General features: G+C 41.8%; 1 protein-coding gene across 10 annotated transcripts in view; it reads left to right on the forward strand.

Moving 5' to 3' along the window:
* Positions 1-10,600, forward strand: part of LOC139275034 (phospholipid scramblase 1-like) — a 181,935-nt gene extending 171,335 nt beyond the window's left edge. For all 10 annotated transcript variants that reach the window (XM_070891929.1, XM_070891927.1, XM_070891928.1 and 7 more), the window contains 2 exons: positions 2,881-2,981; positions 9,902-10,600. In XM_070891929.1, coding sequence (XP_070748030.1) covers positions 2,881-2,946 — 66 coding nt within the window. In that variant the 3' untranslated portion in view covers positions 2,947-2,981; positions 9,902-10,600. The remainder of the gene's footprint in view (positions 1-2,880; positions 2,982-9,901) is intronic.
* Positions 10,601-16,009: the final 5,409 nt, after the last annotated feature.

Consider the following 16,009-nt stretch of genomic DNA (forward strand, 5'->3'; position numbering starts at 1 on the left):
GATGCACGTGCACTACATCCTGAGGTTGCGGTAATAGGGGTAATAACAGCAAACACTGTTCATTCGCTATTATTACACACCGCAAATTCCAGGTCAATAGTAATGCGATCACAGTTTCTCAAATGCTCCCAGACTGAAATATGCTCCACTTGCCCCACTTTATTCTGCAATCTACCTGCAAATTTGCTCTTCTGTCCCCTTCCACTTAATACACACCCAGCTGTGTAATAGCTCCTCTATTGTTAATTCTAACCAAATAGATTCTATCTTTGACCCCCTCAACTACGTCATTCCTCTCCAGTACTATAATAGTTTCTTAGCTGAATACAGCCAATTCCCTTCATTTTTTTTCCTTCCTTATCTTTCCTGAATACATTGCAACCAGGAATATTAGTGCCCATTCCTCACTTTGTTTGAGCCAGCTCTCTGTTATTAGCACAATATCATAATCCCATGTGGCAATTTGTGGCTGCAGCTCACCAACCGTATTCACCATGCTCCGTGCATTTACGTAACGCCTAAACCCATCTTAGTCTGCTTCACATCCCCCACCCCCCCCCTCTCCACCCTTGTCTCTAATGTATATATGTATTATATATACTCCTTACTCCTATTTATTTATTATTTATTTAATATTTACATTACATTTGCCCTGAAATTCCGTTTTCGCCTTCCCACGGGCATTTTAGAGAAAAAATATGCTGGTGCCCACGTTGGACTTTCCGATACTAAAGCCTCCTTCGACTGCAATTCGCAGCGTGTGCACGTCGACGTGTGCGCAGGCCTCGAGCTGGAGTCACATGGCTCTGGGCAGCCAATCAGGTAAAGTATCATAGTAATAGGAGTTCCGCAGGGTCTTAAACCCCTATTACTATGATTGTGATAGAGCCCAAAACACTAAAAAAATAGAAAATAATTACACTACCTTGATTTAAAGTAGTTATTCATGTCTTAAAAAAAATAATTTCCTGATTTTCTTAAGATTTTTAAAATAAACTTACCATTGTGGGGAGGGTTTTTAATGATAAAATATGTTTTAATAACTTTGTTTTTATGTTTTTGTGTTTTTTTAAAACACTTGCGCCTGCAAAAGTAGGCTATATGCCTGCTTTTTCAGGCGCAAGATTTTTGAGGACATTTGTAAGCGTAAATATTGGAAATTTCCACTTACAAGTGTCCTCGCTCCCGAGATGCGGCCATCTGTCAAGCCAGAAACTTGACCGATCGGAAATGCTGGTTTCCAGCTATGAAATTCTAATTACTTAGACTGCTCTGCTCTGCCCTCTTACTCTTTTGCTGTTGTCCCTCGCTTTATATTACTTAGAATCTCCTCCCCCCTTTGTATCTTCTTCAAACTCTCACTAAATTCCTGTCTTCACTCTTTAGGTATTGACTCTGTTTACCATTTCACCCAGCTCTGGGTACTTGTGCATTAACCTCTATATGTGTTTTTGCTGCAAGCACCCTTTGTTTCATGGAAGGATTCACATGCTCTGTAACCAAGGGCTGGCATGTCTTAAGCTTCTACTCAACTACATTAAACTGTATTTCCACAACAACGTCCTCTGGCTTCCCTGGGCCCTAGGTTTGACCACATATCAATTCTACACTATCTGTAACAGCCCCCACCCCTTCCCTGAGTGGAGGAGAATCAAGTAAGTTCCTTTCCAGACATAAGCTCTGACTTACTCAGTTTTTTGATATTTGCTGTGTCTGGGTGATTCAGTGCACTGTAGGAAGTTAAATGTGCTTCCTGGCAGATTCCAAGCTTTTTCCATTTATTCTGCTGTCCAGGTGGAACGACAGACTTTAAAATCAATGACGCTGCCTAAGATCTCAAAAGTGCCGCGTATGCTGATGCGTACAGTACAATCCGAAGTTGAGAAGAACATTCAGCTTTTGTAACACGTTTTTGGAAATAAAGCTCAACAGCCTTTTCAGGAGTTGCTAATATGCTTTTGCACGGGTTTTTTCACTAATGGTCCATATTTATCAAACAAGTTATATAAATCACATCTCCAACTTTTTCCAGTTCTAACGAAGGGTCACCAACCTGAAACGTTAACTCTGTTTCTCTCTCCACAGATGCTGCCTGACCAGCATTTTCTGTTTTTATTTTACATAAAATTAACTTTATTTGCTCCACTTGCTTGTACTGCAGCATGTATAAAAGTAATTACTAATGCGAAGGTACAATTTTTTTTTAAACAAATTGACAGATCGTCTGCATTTCCCAGTACACCACCTCCTGATTTTTCATTAACGGCACTGTTACTAACTATTTGAAATTGTCAGTCCAGGTGATCTTGCTGGACAGCATGATTTTTCAGATCATTATAAACCATCAGCCTTGTGCTCCACATTTAGGTAATAATGCAGCCCTAGTAACAAATGTGCAGGACAAAGACAGTTTTCCCATTTTCACCCCATTCCCCGAAGGTGGTGCTGACATTTGGTTTCAAGTCATTTTCATATATTTGGCAAGACAGTTAGTGTTCGCAAACTATTTGAGCATGGCGGGATATTATAATAGATTGCAATTCTGTTCTCATTCAATATCCATACATGCACATTTTCAGCAAGGATTATTGATTCCATTCAGAAGTAGGAACCTTGGTTCATTTTCCCTCCTCTCCTCCCACCTTATCCTAGGAAACTGGGGTAATTGTAACATCCCTAGGATTGTTCTGCCTGAGAAAATCTAACTTTAAATAAACCGAGTCTTCTGAAATCATGTAATGTACTTTTCCTTTAAGTCATCGGGGAGATTTAACTATAACATTAGTGACTAAGGTCCTTTATAAACATTTTTGATGTTTACCAGTAACAGATTGATACTTGAATTGCAAACACAGTTGTCAAATAATTTCTTTTCCTCAGGATTTCATGTACTTTGAGCAAAATTCTGGAGGGATGCAGCATGGTGGAGCTTGGCGGATGCTATAGTTACAAAATTACAGAGCTTGATCAAAAATATTACGGTAAGATTTAAGGCTGTTATGGAGAAGATATGTAATGTTCAGATGTTGAATAAATCCTGCCTGTGATGAAGCATGAGAGATTTTTCCGATTGTTAAAAATAAAACTAATTACATTTAATAACATAACTACTAACAGTGCAGATGCCTTTTAAAGTTTTTCCTAGTAGTTTCTAAGTTTAGGAAGATTTGAAGGAACTAATGGGGCCGTTTAAGGACCTAAAAGGAGATCATCTTGTGGAGGCAGAGGACGTGGCTGAGGTATTTAATGAGTACATTGCATCTGTCTTCACTAGAGAAGAGGATGCTGCCAATGTTACAGTAAAGGAAGAGGTAGTAATGACATTGGATAGGATAAAAATAGATAGAGGATACTAAAACAGTCAGCGTGCTCAAAGTAGAAAAGTTATCCAGCGCAGATGCTAGGTTGCTGAGGGAAGTCTTCAGTCTTCCAATCCTCCTTGGATATTAGAGTGGTGCCAGAGGACTAGAGGAGTGCAAATGTTACACCTCTGTTCAAAAAACAGGAGAGGAATAAATACAGCAACTATAGGGCAGTCAGCCTGACAGCGATAGTGGGGGAACTTTTAGAGACCATAATCTGGGACAAAATTAATTGTCACTTGGAAGAACATGGGTTTATAAATGACAGCCATCATGGATTTGTTAAAGACAAATTATGTTTGGCTAACTTCTGCAAGCTATTTTATGCCCTGTATACCCAAGCCCAGGTCATTAATATGTATCAAAAAAAGCAGTGGTCCTAATACCATCCCCTGGGTACTTCCTCCAGTCTGAAAATTTGTGATCCTAATACAGTTCCCTGAGGGACACCCTGTATACATCCCACCATTCATTACTACTCTGCTTTCTGTCTCGCATCCTATTTCATATCCATGGTGCTACCTCCTCTTTAATCCCATGGGCTTCAATTTTGCTAACATGTTTATTATATGGCACTTTGTCAAACAAAGTTCATATACACAACATCAACCATGCTACCCTTATATAGTTATTTCATCAATGAACTCAATAAAAGCTTAGAAATGTAGTAAACAGTGAAGAGGAACAGCAGCAGACTTCAGGAGGACATAAACAGACTGGTGAAATGGGCGGAGACGTGGGGGTTGAAATTGCCTTCCACCAGAAATGGGTCGCACCTACCCTTTTTGAAGTGGTTGCGCCACCGCAATGGATGCGGTGGACTATCTGGCGAAATTCAGCTCCTCGTTTTTTTTTTCCAGCGGGGCAGAAGTGGGAGTGGAGCGCAGTGGCCGTCACTAGCAGGGTGGAAGTGGGGGCGGAATGGAGTGTTCTCAGCTGTTAGTCATCAGCACCGTGTTGATTACATCATTGCGCTGGCATGTCATAACGTCTCTCCCCTTCAGTTAAAGGGGAGAGCCACTGTGAACTCTAGTTAGGTCCACTGGGCTACCAAGGACGGTTTCGGCTGGACCAACGGCACTAATGGGAGATGTAAATGTCCCAAATTTCTAGGCCATAGAGTGTAAAATCAAGACAACTATGTTGAATCTTTATAAGTCACTGATTATACTTCAGCTGGAATATTGTGTCAAATTCTGGACACCATACTTTAGAAAGGATGTCAAGGCCTTGGAGAGGGTGCAGAGGAGATTGACACGAATGGTACCAGGGATGAGGGGTTTTAGTTAACTGGAGACACGAGAGAAGCTTGGATTGGAGCAGAGAAGTTTAAGGGGAGATTTAATAGAAGTGTTTGAAATTATGAGGAATTTTAATAGTGTAGATAGAGAGAGACTGTTTCCACTGGCAGTAGGGTCGGTAACCGAAGGACACAGATTTAAAATAATTGGCAAAAAAGCCAGGGTGCTGATGCGGATAAACTTTTTTACTCGGCGAGTTATGATGATCTGGAATAGATAAGCCTACAGCTTCCCTCTGTGCCTCTCTTGGCATCCTACTAAGGGCCCATCGAGGCACTCGTCGCTGCCTCCTTACGAGCAGCAACCCCAACTGTCCCATCCTACTCTCTCACCGACCTTCCCGGCCTGCCTGCCTACTGGGGGCTAATCTTGCCACTCTCCTCCCCATCCAACTCATTGCCCTCATCGCTGACCCTGTGATCACTGGCAGTGGAACAGCCATCGCCAACCCACTCTGCACCTCCCTCCAGAATGTCAGTTCGCTTGCGAACAAGGCCCTTGCCATACTTAAGCTTATCATGGATGATTGCATCGACATCATGGCTTTGACGGAAACCTGGTTGAAAGGCAAATGACACATTACCCATAAATGAAGCCTCCCCACCTGGCTATACCTTCCACCACTTGCCCCGCTCAGACCGCCGTGGTGGCACTGTGGCTCTCATCAGAAAATCACACCTTGGTCTGTCTCCCTACTCCTCCAGCACGTTCTCCTCCATTGACCATCTCACCTTATTCCATCCCTCTCACCTCTCATTTAAAATTCTCGTTCTCTACTGCTCACTCAAGTACCATAAAAATGGTATGACCGATATTTCTTCACTTCTTTCCTCCCTCAGCCTCTACACCGAATGACTTCTCATTCTTGGTGATTGCAACCTCCATCTCAATTCATCATACTCTCTCTCCTCTGAGCTCACTAGTCTCCTATCCTCCCTTAATCTCTCCCTCCATGTAAACTCCCCAACCTATAGTCATGGTCACCCCCCTCGACCTTGCCATCTCTCGTGGTCTCGCTACTCCCATTGTGTCAATCACAGATAAGGTCATCTCTGACCACTTCCTCATATCGCTCTCCCCCCACATTCCCCTTCCACCCCACCCCCCCTCGCCCCAACCCTACCTCCTTCTGTGTCCGCCTCTGGGGGAAAAAAACACTCTCCTGATTCTCTTACAACTGCACTTATGAACTCTCAACTGTCCAGCCTTTGGCCCTCTACTCACCATCATCTGAAAACACAGCATCAATTTCCACATGTACACCGCTGATGACACCCAGCTCTCCCCCACTACCACTTCTCTCAACTCCTCCATAGTCTCTAAATTGTCAGACTGCTTGTCTGACATCCAGGTCTGGATGAGCAGAAATTTTCTCCAATTAAATATTGGGAAGACTGAAGCTATTGTTTTCGGTCCCTACCACAAACTCTGTTCCCTAGCCACTGACTCCATCCCTCTCCGCAACTTCTTTCTGAGGTTGAACCAGACTGTTTGCAGCCTTGGTGTCACATTTAACCATGAAATGAGCTTTTGACTACAGACCGCAGCATGACTAAGCCCGCCTATTTTTCCACCTCCGTATCATTGCCCGTCTCTGCCCCTGCCTCAGCTCGTCCACTGCTGAAACCCTCATCCATGCCTTTGTCGCCTTTAGACTTGACTGTTGCAACACACTTCTGGCTGGCCTCCCACATTCTACCCTACGTAAACTTGAGGTGATCCAAAACTTGGCTGCTCGTGTCTAAACTCGCACCAAGACCCGCTCACCCATCATCCCTGTGCTCGCTGACGTATATTGGCTCCTAGTTAAGCAACGCCTCGATTTTCAAAATTCTCATCCTTGTTTTCAAATCCCTCCATGGCCTCGCACCTCCCTATCTCTGTATTCTCCTCCAGCCCCACAACCCCCAGAGATATCTGCACTCCTCTAATTCTGCCCTCTTGAGCATCCCTGATTATAATTGCTCAACCATTGGTGGCTGTGTCTTCTGTTGCCTAGACCCTAAGCTCTGGAATTCCCTGCCTAACCCTCTCTGCCTCTCTACCTGTTTTCCCCCTTTTAAGATGCTCCTTAAAACCTACCTCGGTGACCAATTTTCGTCACCTGCAATAATTTCTTCTTATGAGGCTTGGTGTCAAATTTTTTTGTCTCATAATACTCCTGTGTAGCGCCTTGGGATATTTTACTACGTTAAAGACGCTATATAAATACACTGTTTTTGTTGTTGGAATATGGTCAGCAGGTGAATTGGAGTTAGAGGGCAAGAGATAATTGGACCATGGTACAATTCCTAATTTAAAGTTGCATATGTTCAGTCATTAAAATTAAAAATTTCCATTATAAATTACTGTGCCCAGATTTATATTGGAAACTGCCTATATAAACATGTCATGCTGTAAATATGCTCAAAAAAGCGGCAACGCCATCCATATAACTGTATAACTCTTGGAGCAGAAAATCCAAGGTCCCAGCGACAGATCCCAAGTGGAGGTGGGACAGGAGGCTAGCCAAACACCAAAATGGGACGGAACCAGAAATGCTGGGTTTCCACCCAGAAGACTGCTGTCTCACCAGATGAAAGGTCCTGGTGTGTGTGGAACTTCCATCCCAGTCATGGTCCCTGATGTCAGAGGGGATGGGAATGAGGAGAGGGATTTCACATATTGTCTTGCCCTCAGCCTCCCTACCACCCAGAGACCTGAGCACCGGAGTGAACCCGGCATACAGCTTGGATAAAGGGGACTGCTTAGGCAGAAAGTTACAAATTTTCTGAGTTGCTTGATGGTGCCCATTTCTCGCCCCTGTATCTGGTAATTAAAAATGTCCCCATATGGCATGTATGCCCCCCCCCCCCCCCCATCCCCCTCAATATATGCAGAACAGTTGAATCCACTGTAATTGCAGATACTCTAGCGGGGTCAGGAATGGAAGTCACTAACACTTACTTCATTGCACTTAAGCCAGTTGAACATTAATTTTGCTAATGTTATAATTCAAACCTTTTCAGAATGGCAGGCAGTGACTAGTGGAGTGCCACAAGGCTCAGTGCTGGGACCCCAGCTCTTTACAATATACATCAATGATTTGGATGAAGGAATTGAGTGTAATATCTCCAGGTTTGCAAATGACACTAAACTGGGTGGTGGTGTGAGCTGTGAGGGGGACGCTAGGAGGCTGCAGAGTGACTTGGACAGGTTAGGTGAGTGGTTAAGTGCATGGCAGATGCAGTATAATGTGGATAAATGTGAGATTATCCACTTTGGTGGCAAAAACGCAAAGACCGAATATTATCTGAATGGTGGCAGATTAGGAAAAGGGGAGGTGCAATGAGACCTGTGTGTCATGGTTCATCAGTCATTGAAAGTTGGCATACAGGTACAGCAGGTGGTGAAGAAGACAAATGGTATGTTGGCCTTCATAGCTAGGGGATTTGAATATAGGAGCAGGGAGGACTTACTGCAGTTGTGAGGCCTCACCTGGAATATTGTGGTCAGTTTTTGGTCTCCTAATCTGAGGAAAGACGTTCTTGCTATTGAGGGAGTGCAGCGAAGGTTCACCAGACTGATTCTCAAGATGGCAGGACTGACATATGAGGAGAGACTGGATCAACTGGGCCTTTATACATTGGAGTTTAGAAGGATGAGAGGGGATCTCATAGAAACATATAAGATTCTGATGGGACGGGACAGGTTAGATGCGGGTAGATTGTTCCCAATGTTGAAGTCCAGAACACAGTATAAGGATAAGGGGTAAGCCATTTAGGACTGAGATGAGGAGAAACTTCTTCACTCAAGAGTTATTAACCTGTGGAATTCCCTGCCGCAGAGAGTTGTTGATGCCAGTTCATTGGATATATTCAAGAGGGAGTTAGATATGGCCCTTACGGCTAAAGGGATCAAGGGGTATGGAGAAAAAGCAGGAAAGGGGTACTGAGGGAATGATCAGCCATGATCTTATTGAACGGTGGTGCAGGCTCGAAGGGCCGAATGGCCTATTCCTGCACCTAATTTCTATGTTTCTAAATAAAGCATGACTAAAAATAGTCCAAAATAATGATTCTATAATGTGATATATATATTTACCATAGAGTATCTCTTTGTCTGAGAGGTACTTTGTTATGTGTGGCTGGGCAGGCTGCGAGCATCTGAGTGTTTCTAACAGACCAGCTCTTGGCAGTCTCTTGGTGCCAGCTAGGAGGCCAACTACATGTAATATATGTTAATTTTCAAAGTAAATGGACTGATCAAACATTGTTTGAACTTTGAAGTTCTTCATTCAGTCATCCCAGAGACTGAGAAGGTTGTGGGAAAATAATTCAGAAAATTGTGCAAATGAAAAGATTTTGCATCTTACATACTCACAGTTGGGATAATGACCAGGATTCATGAGTCTCCTTTTATCCCTTACGACAAAAATGTGTTTCTTCCTTTAAAAAATGCCACAAATTGAAGGTTTGCATCTGTTTTTGAAATTAAAAGTTAGCAGTGAGTTGCAAGGCAGTCATTTATTTAATTTATGAATGCAAGCACAACCCCTAGATTGAGTTACTATCTTAGTTACTGCTGGCTATTTATAACTATAGCTTGGAGCTTAATAAACAAATATATGCACTTTCAGGCTAGTGTTGTGGTCGGCTACTGGTTCTGGACTCTATTTCAAAGGTAAATTGGCATAGGTCAAAATGACCATGTAAATTACATGTGCAAATCTTTTCTGAGTGGGGCAACCCAACATAGCAGGCTGCTGTCTGGTTTTGAAAATTTTGAATTTTTCCTCTTGGCATCACAGCCAAAACTGATTTGGTGTACATGCATGTACATACACGCACATCATCAGGGATCATTGGATAACCGTCATGATTTGGCTGATTTCTTTTCCATTTCCAAGACCAAGGACACTAAAGGCAATCTATTGCATCCCGATCGTTGTCAATTGTTGACGTCAGCCAGCTCAGTATAGACCAGGGATCCATCTTTCCTGGTCTGTAAAATATAGTGCAACATCATACTGTATTCTTGGCCACTGATCCATTGAGGAAACCCAGCTTATTCTCCTGCAAGTACTTTTATGCAAATGAGTTTCTGTTACTGTATTTAAAATGCACCATTTGAATTTGTTTTTATTTAACAACATTTAGGATCTAGATGTACATGATGCTTAGTATATGTCATTGGCATTTTATCTTGTGTCTTCCCAAAAGGTCGCTCCTTTAACGTCTCTTGTATTTTTTCATACAGATGCTTTAATAAAGATTAAAGAGGAGCTGCGCGAACATGACGGATATCCAATAATGTGCCTAACTTAATTGCAGCATGGATCAGTAGGAGCAAATGTAATTCACTGGTATTCTTTGTGAGCTTGCAGTTATTATACTGCAACAATGGTTTCATTTATTATTTCACAATACAAAATGTGTGTTTAGTGTCATGTTATTGAAATGTGGATTTATTTACCACACTTATTTTATATCACAAAGTTTGGTGCTTTATCGGTGCATCCTGTGATGTCTGTTACGGTCAAATACATTTATATTGTTATCACAATAAACTGGAATAATAAGCCTGCAATTTCCTTGAACCTGTTGTCACTCTGCCACCATAACTTCACCGGAAGTGCAACAGAAGTCCGTTTGTCGGACAGTGCGGTTTCTGCCACATTGCTGGTGAAGTTGCAGCATTGGAGTGGGACTGGCTCCAAGGTAATTCTAGGCCATAGTTTTTTATTTGTTATGTGCAACATACTTTTATTTAGTTGTATTTCAGTATGTAAGCACCATTAGAAAATAATATCAATGTATGTCAAACTTTATCATCATTGGTACAAATCTTTAGCACCAAAGACTTTGTTTGTAACGAACAGATACGTTCTTTAAAAAGGAACATTCAATCCTTGTAACCAAATAATGTTAATAAAAAAGGTTGCTATTTATACTTCAATCACTGTCCCAGATTTTTACCGTGTATTTGAATCATTTGGAGAAATCCATCTGATAACCATGGAAGTTCTTACTGTTACAATCTTCAGATCTGTTGAGATAGGTAACAATTTTCCAAGGAGGTTAAAGGTTTTAACTGCACAAAATTTATCCATGGTGGGCATATCGGGGAACAAGAAACATGTTAAGAGAAAATTTTTTTTTTTTTTTTTTTAAGTATAGCCATTTTCAATGCCAGTTAGAAAATAGAAGTAGGGAAAATGTTGAAAACTCAGAGGCTTTGATTGTAAATATGGATATGACTTATAATTTTTTTAATTAAAATTCTCCTACACAAAAATACTACCTTTGTATTAATATGTGGTAAGCAATTAAAGCTGCTTTCCTCAAAGAAATATATGGCTGTGATCTTCTCTAAAGGTTTCCAAGCCCTGCACAAATGTGTGATTTTGCTTACATCTACATGCAAGGCTTTTAACGGTATGTGTTTGGATTTTGTGCTTTCAGTGACATTGTAAACACTACAAATGTTGCATTAAACCAACAAGAGAATTTTGAGAAAAGGATGGTCTAATTCTAGTTCATTCTCCCTGAATGGGGGAGGTGAGTTTGAAGAGTTGCTTATGTTGCAGTTGGCTATTTGGGGCGGAATTTTCTGAATCTTTGCACCACTGGCAGGGTCTCGCCTGCAGTTATCAGAAAATCGTGAGGGAAAACTTGTAATTTTCTGCTCATTAATGTGACTGATGCAAAATTGCCGGCAATGCAATTTTCTGATAAGCTGCACACCGTGACCAGGACCTTGCGGTGGATAACAACAGTGAATGAACAGCGTTCAGTCATTACCCCTTTAAAACTGACCGCAACGTCAGGATGTAGTGCATGTGTATCTAAACGTGGAAATCCTGAAGTTGCAACCAGTCATTCACTGTTCCGATTATTGGCTGCTCTGTGCTCCCCGTGCCCTCCACACCACCCCCCCAAATCCCCATTGGTGACAATTAGTGTAATCTGTGAAACTGATACTAACTTTGGCTCTTCCGCGGTAATATCGCTGTTAAATACCCCATAAAAAGTTAGGCCCTTTTGGATTAGGTGTAACTCGGGTTTTAACAACGTATTGACTGCCCAACAAACATTATGGCCCTGATAAATTACTCTTAATTTTGTGGAGCGTCATATTTATCCATTTTAATAAAAATTAACACATTAAAAAAACATTCTTTACCTTTATTTCAGGTTACACATGTGAGAGTCTCAATCTTTGTTTTGCTCTCACTATAACATTTAAAACATTTTAGAAACAAAGGACCTTACTTCTTGGTTCCCGCTCTCTGAGAATTCTGCACTATGATTGGCTTGTTGATGTCACAGCAGCTCGCATTAGGAATTCCCTATTAAATTATGCTGATTTCAATTGAATGTCAAAATAGCCTGACTTCTCATAGGGCCTACTCCTGCTCCTATTTCTTATGTCTATGACCCCTCGAGCCTGCTCCACCATTTAATAAGATTATGGCTGATCATCGACCTCAATGCCACTTTCCTGTCCAATCTCCATATCCCTTTATTCCTCGACTCCAAAAATCTATCCATCTCAGCCTTGAATATATTCAGAGACTCAGCATCCACAGCCGTCTGGGGCAGAGAATTCAAAAGATTTACAACCCTCTGAGTGAAAAAATTCCTCCACATCTCTGTCTTAAATGGCCTACCCCTTATCCTGAGACTATGTCCCCTAGTTCTAGACACTCCAGCCAGGGGAAAAAAATCTCTCAGCATCTACCCTGTCAATACCCTTCAGAATTTTGTATGTTTCAATGAGATTTTTCTTCATTCTTCTAAACTCCAGAGCGTGTAGGCCCATTCTACACAATCTCTCATCATAAGACAACCCTCTATCCCAGGAATCAATCTTGTGAACCTCCGTTGTACCGCCTCCACTATATGTCCTTCCTTAGATAAGGAGACCAAAACTGTGCACAGTACTCCAGGTGTGGTCTCAGCAACGCCCTGTACAATTGTTGCAAGACTTCCTTACTCTTATACTCCAACCCCCATGCAATAAAGGACAACATGACATTTGCTTTCCTTATTGCATGCTGTATCTGCATGCTAGCTTTCTGTGTTTCCTGCACAAGGGCACCCAAATCTCTGAACACAATCATTTAAAAGTTCTCGCCACAGAAACCACAAAACCCCAGACACCACTGCAGCACTAGAAGATCGAGCAAGGGACCTTAACGAGCCAGAAGTGCTCTGAAGATTGCAAACTGAGAACCACTGAAGGCCTCAGTAGATACCAGAGTCTTCAATGGGTAAGTTATTTCGGGTGGAATAGATGGAAAGTAGGCCGCTCCACTTCACATACAATTTAATTATTTTGAAGTTTAGTCACTAATATTGGTGAATGCAACAACCACAGATCTTGCTGTGGGATAAGGGCAGAGATAAATGAGCAATTAAACTGAAGTGATAGATTTGCATTCGTAGTATCAATTTTAACCTGCTACTGGTTGTTTGATCCCTGTTGGATTGTGCACTAGTTTTGAATTCTTTATCTAATGTTCTAATTTCCTTTTTACTATTTTGTCTAGACAATCATAACCTAATTTTTAGAATTCAAATTTTTTTTTAGTTAATATAATATCACACATGAAACCATATTGAAGTTTTAAATCAGCATGTATATCTGTTGACACAAGAATTGTTTCAGCATTTAAGAACAATATAAGAACATGAAATAGGAGCAGGAGTAGACAGGAGGAACCTACTTCACCATTCAATAAGATCTGATCCTGGCCTTAACTCCACTTTCCTGCTCACTCCCCATAACCCTTGACACCCTTATCATTCAAAAATCTGTCTATCTCCACCTTAAATATATTCAAAGACCCAACCTCCACAGCTCTGAGTAGAGAATTCCAAAGATTCATGACTCTCAGAGAAGAAATTCCTCCTCATTTCTGTTTTAAATGGGCAATCCCTTATTCTGAAACTATGCCTCTGGTTCTAGATTCCCCCATGAGGGGAAACATCCTCTCTGCATTTACCCTGTCAAGCCCCCTCGGAATTTTATATGTTTCAATAAGATCACCTCTCATTCTTAACTCCAATGAGTATAGGCTCAACCTTTCATAGAAACATAGAAAATAGTTTCTTCATATGACAACCCCTTCATCTCAGGAATCAACCTCGTGAACCTTTTCTGAACTGCCTCCAATGCAAGTATATCCTCCTTTAAATCAGGAGATCAAAACTGTACACAGTACTCCAGGTGTAGTTTTACCAACGCCCTGTACAGTTGTAGCAGGACTTCCCTACTTGTATACTCCATCCCCCTTGCAATAAATGCCTACATTCTATTTGCCTTCCTGATTACTTGCTGTACCTGCGTACTAACTTTTTGTGTTTCACGTACAAGAATCTCCAGATCCCTCTACTGCAGCATTTAGTAATTGCTCTCCATTTAAATAATAATTTGCTTTTTAATTTTTCCTACCAAAACAGATAACCTCACATTTTCCCACATTATAGTCCATCTGCCAAATTTTTGCCCACTCACTTGAGCCTATCTATATCCTTCAGTAAATTATTTGCGTCCTCCTCACAACTTGCTTTCCCATCTGTCTTTGTATCATCAGCAAATTTGGCTACGTTACACTCTGTCCCTTCATCCAAGTTATTAATATAAATTGTAAATAGTTGAGGCCCCAACACTGATCCCTGTGGCACCCCACTAGTTAAAGTTTGCCAACCTGAACATGACCCATTTATCCTGACTCTCTGTTTTCTGTTAGTTAGCCAATCCTCTATCCATGCTAATATATTACCCCAACCCCATGAGCTCTTATCTTGTGCAGTAACCTTTTATGTGGCGCTTTATCGAATGCTTTACGGAAATCCAAATACATGACATCACCTGGTTCCCCTTCATCCACCTTGCTCATTATATCTTCAAAGAATTCCAACAAATTTCTCAAACATGATTTACCTTTCATAAAACCATGCTGACTCTGCTTGACTGCATTATGATTTTCTAAATGTTCTGCTGTTATTTCCTTAATGATGGACTTCAGCATTTTCCCAATGACAGATGTTAGGCTCACTGCTCTATAGCTTCCTGCTTTCTGTCTCTCTCCTTTCTATTGTGTTCCTAACACAGATGAGACTGCACACAGGGAGTGTTAGCGTGAATGTTTTCTCGGAAGAATCACTCAACACTCAGAGTCGGTTCCAACGCCAATGCGGCCTTTATTTTCGCTAGCAGGGTGGAAGCCTCAGGACTGGATCCAGGCACTTCTCTCCGACGAACAAAGAAACTCATTGATATTTATATGTTTTACAATAGTTCTTTACAGTTACTCAGCCCACTTCGGCTGGACACAATCCAATCATAACAATTATAGATTACATATAGGTTTCTTTAACCCAATAGAATTCCCCTGATACCTCAGGGCTGTATGTTCGGTTCTTGTCAGCTCGGGCTGATTAATGACCTTGTTATGTGAGGCAGGTTCCCCCCTTATCTCTGTTCCTTGGGGCTCGGTTGTGTGAAGTCACTGATTATACCAGTGTACTATAATGGTTCGATATAATTATCTTGTATCCAAGGCATTCCCGGTAGTGGGCCTCACTAGGTCATTGCTCGGTCAGCCTCAGTCAGTAGTTCATGACTTGACTAACTGAGTATCCATCATGCTTGGGCAGCCATTTTATATGTGGCCACTTTAAACCTATATGAGTTTAGATATATTCAGCAGGTGCCTAATGCCTAGTGTTTGATATATACAAGCAGGAGCCTAATGCCTACAACAGGGAGGTTAAAGTAACAGTGACCTCAGTCTTTATTAAGACACTCCAGAGTGAGGAACAGGCTTATATACAGTGCTTCCAAGGGATGCTGGGATCTCTTGGGACTTCAGGGGATGCCTTCCTGCTGGCGGAACATGGGAGTGCATGCTTTACAGATACACAACATCACTCTCCGCCAAAGTCAAAGTGAAAACTATTTACAAGGTGAGGCGGTCGGGAGCCTTTCTTTCCTTGGTGGACCACGTCGGTACAAATGTCTGTTCTGGTGCCTTAGCTGTGCCCTCGCTGGGCTGGCATGTTGTTGGCCCTCCAGGGCTGCTGGGTGAGCCTGGCCTTGCTGGCTGGTGGGCGTGATGGGTTCGATTTCCTGGTTCGGGGTGGTGTCATTGATCCTTTGGGTGTGTGTTGTGGGCTTGAAAAAGGTGGTGTCTGCTGTGGGTTGTTCAGGACAGTCTGTGAACTGCAATCTCGTTTGGTCTAGGTGCCTTCTGCAAATTTGTCCATTGTCTAGTTTGACTACAAACACCTTACTCCCTTCTTTAGCTATCACTGTGCCTGCAATCCACTTGGGATCATGTCCATAGTTTAGCACATA

This window comes from Pristiophorus japonicus, chromosome 10 (genome assembly GCF_044704955.1).
Source record: "Pristiophorus japonicus isolate sPriJap1 chromosome 10, sPriJap1.hap1, whole genome shotgun sequence".
Lineage (NCBI taxonomy): Eukaryota > Metazoa > Chordata > Chondrichthyes > Pristiophoridae > Pristiophorus > Pristiophorus japonicus.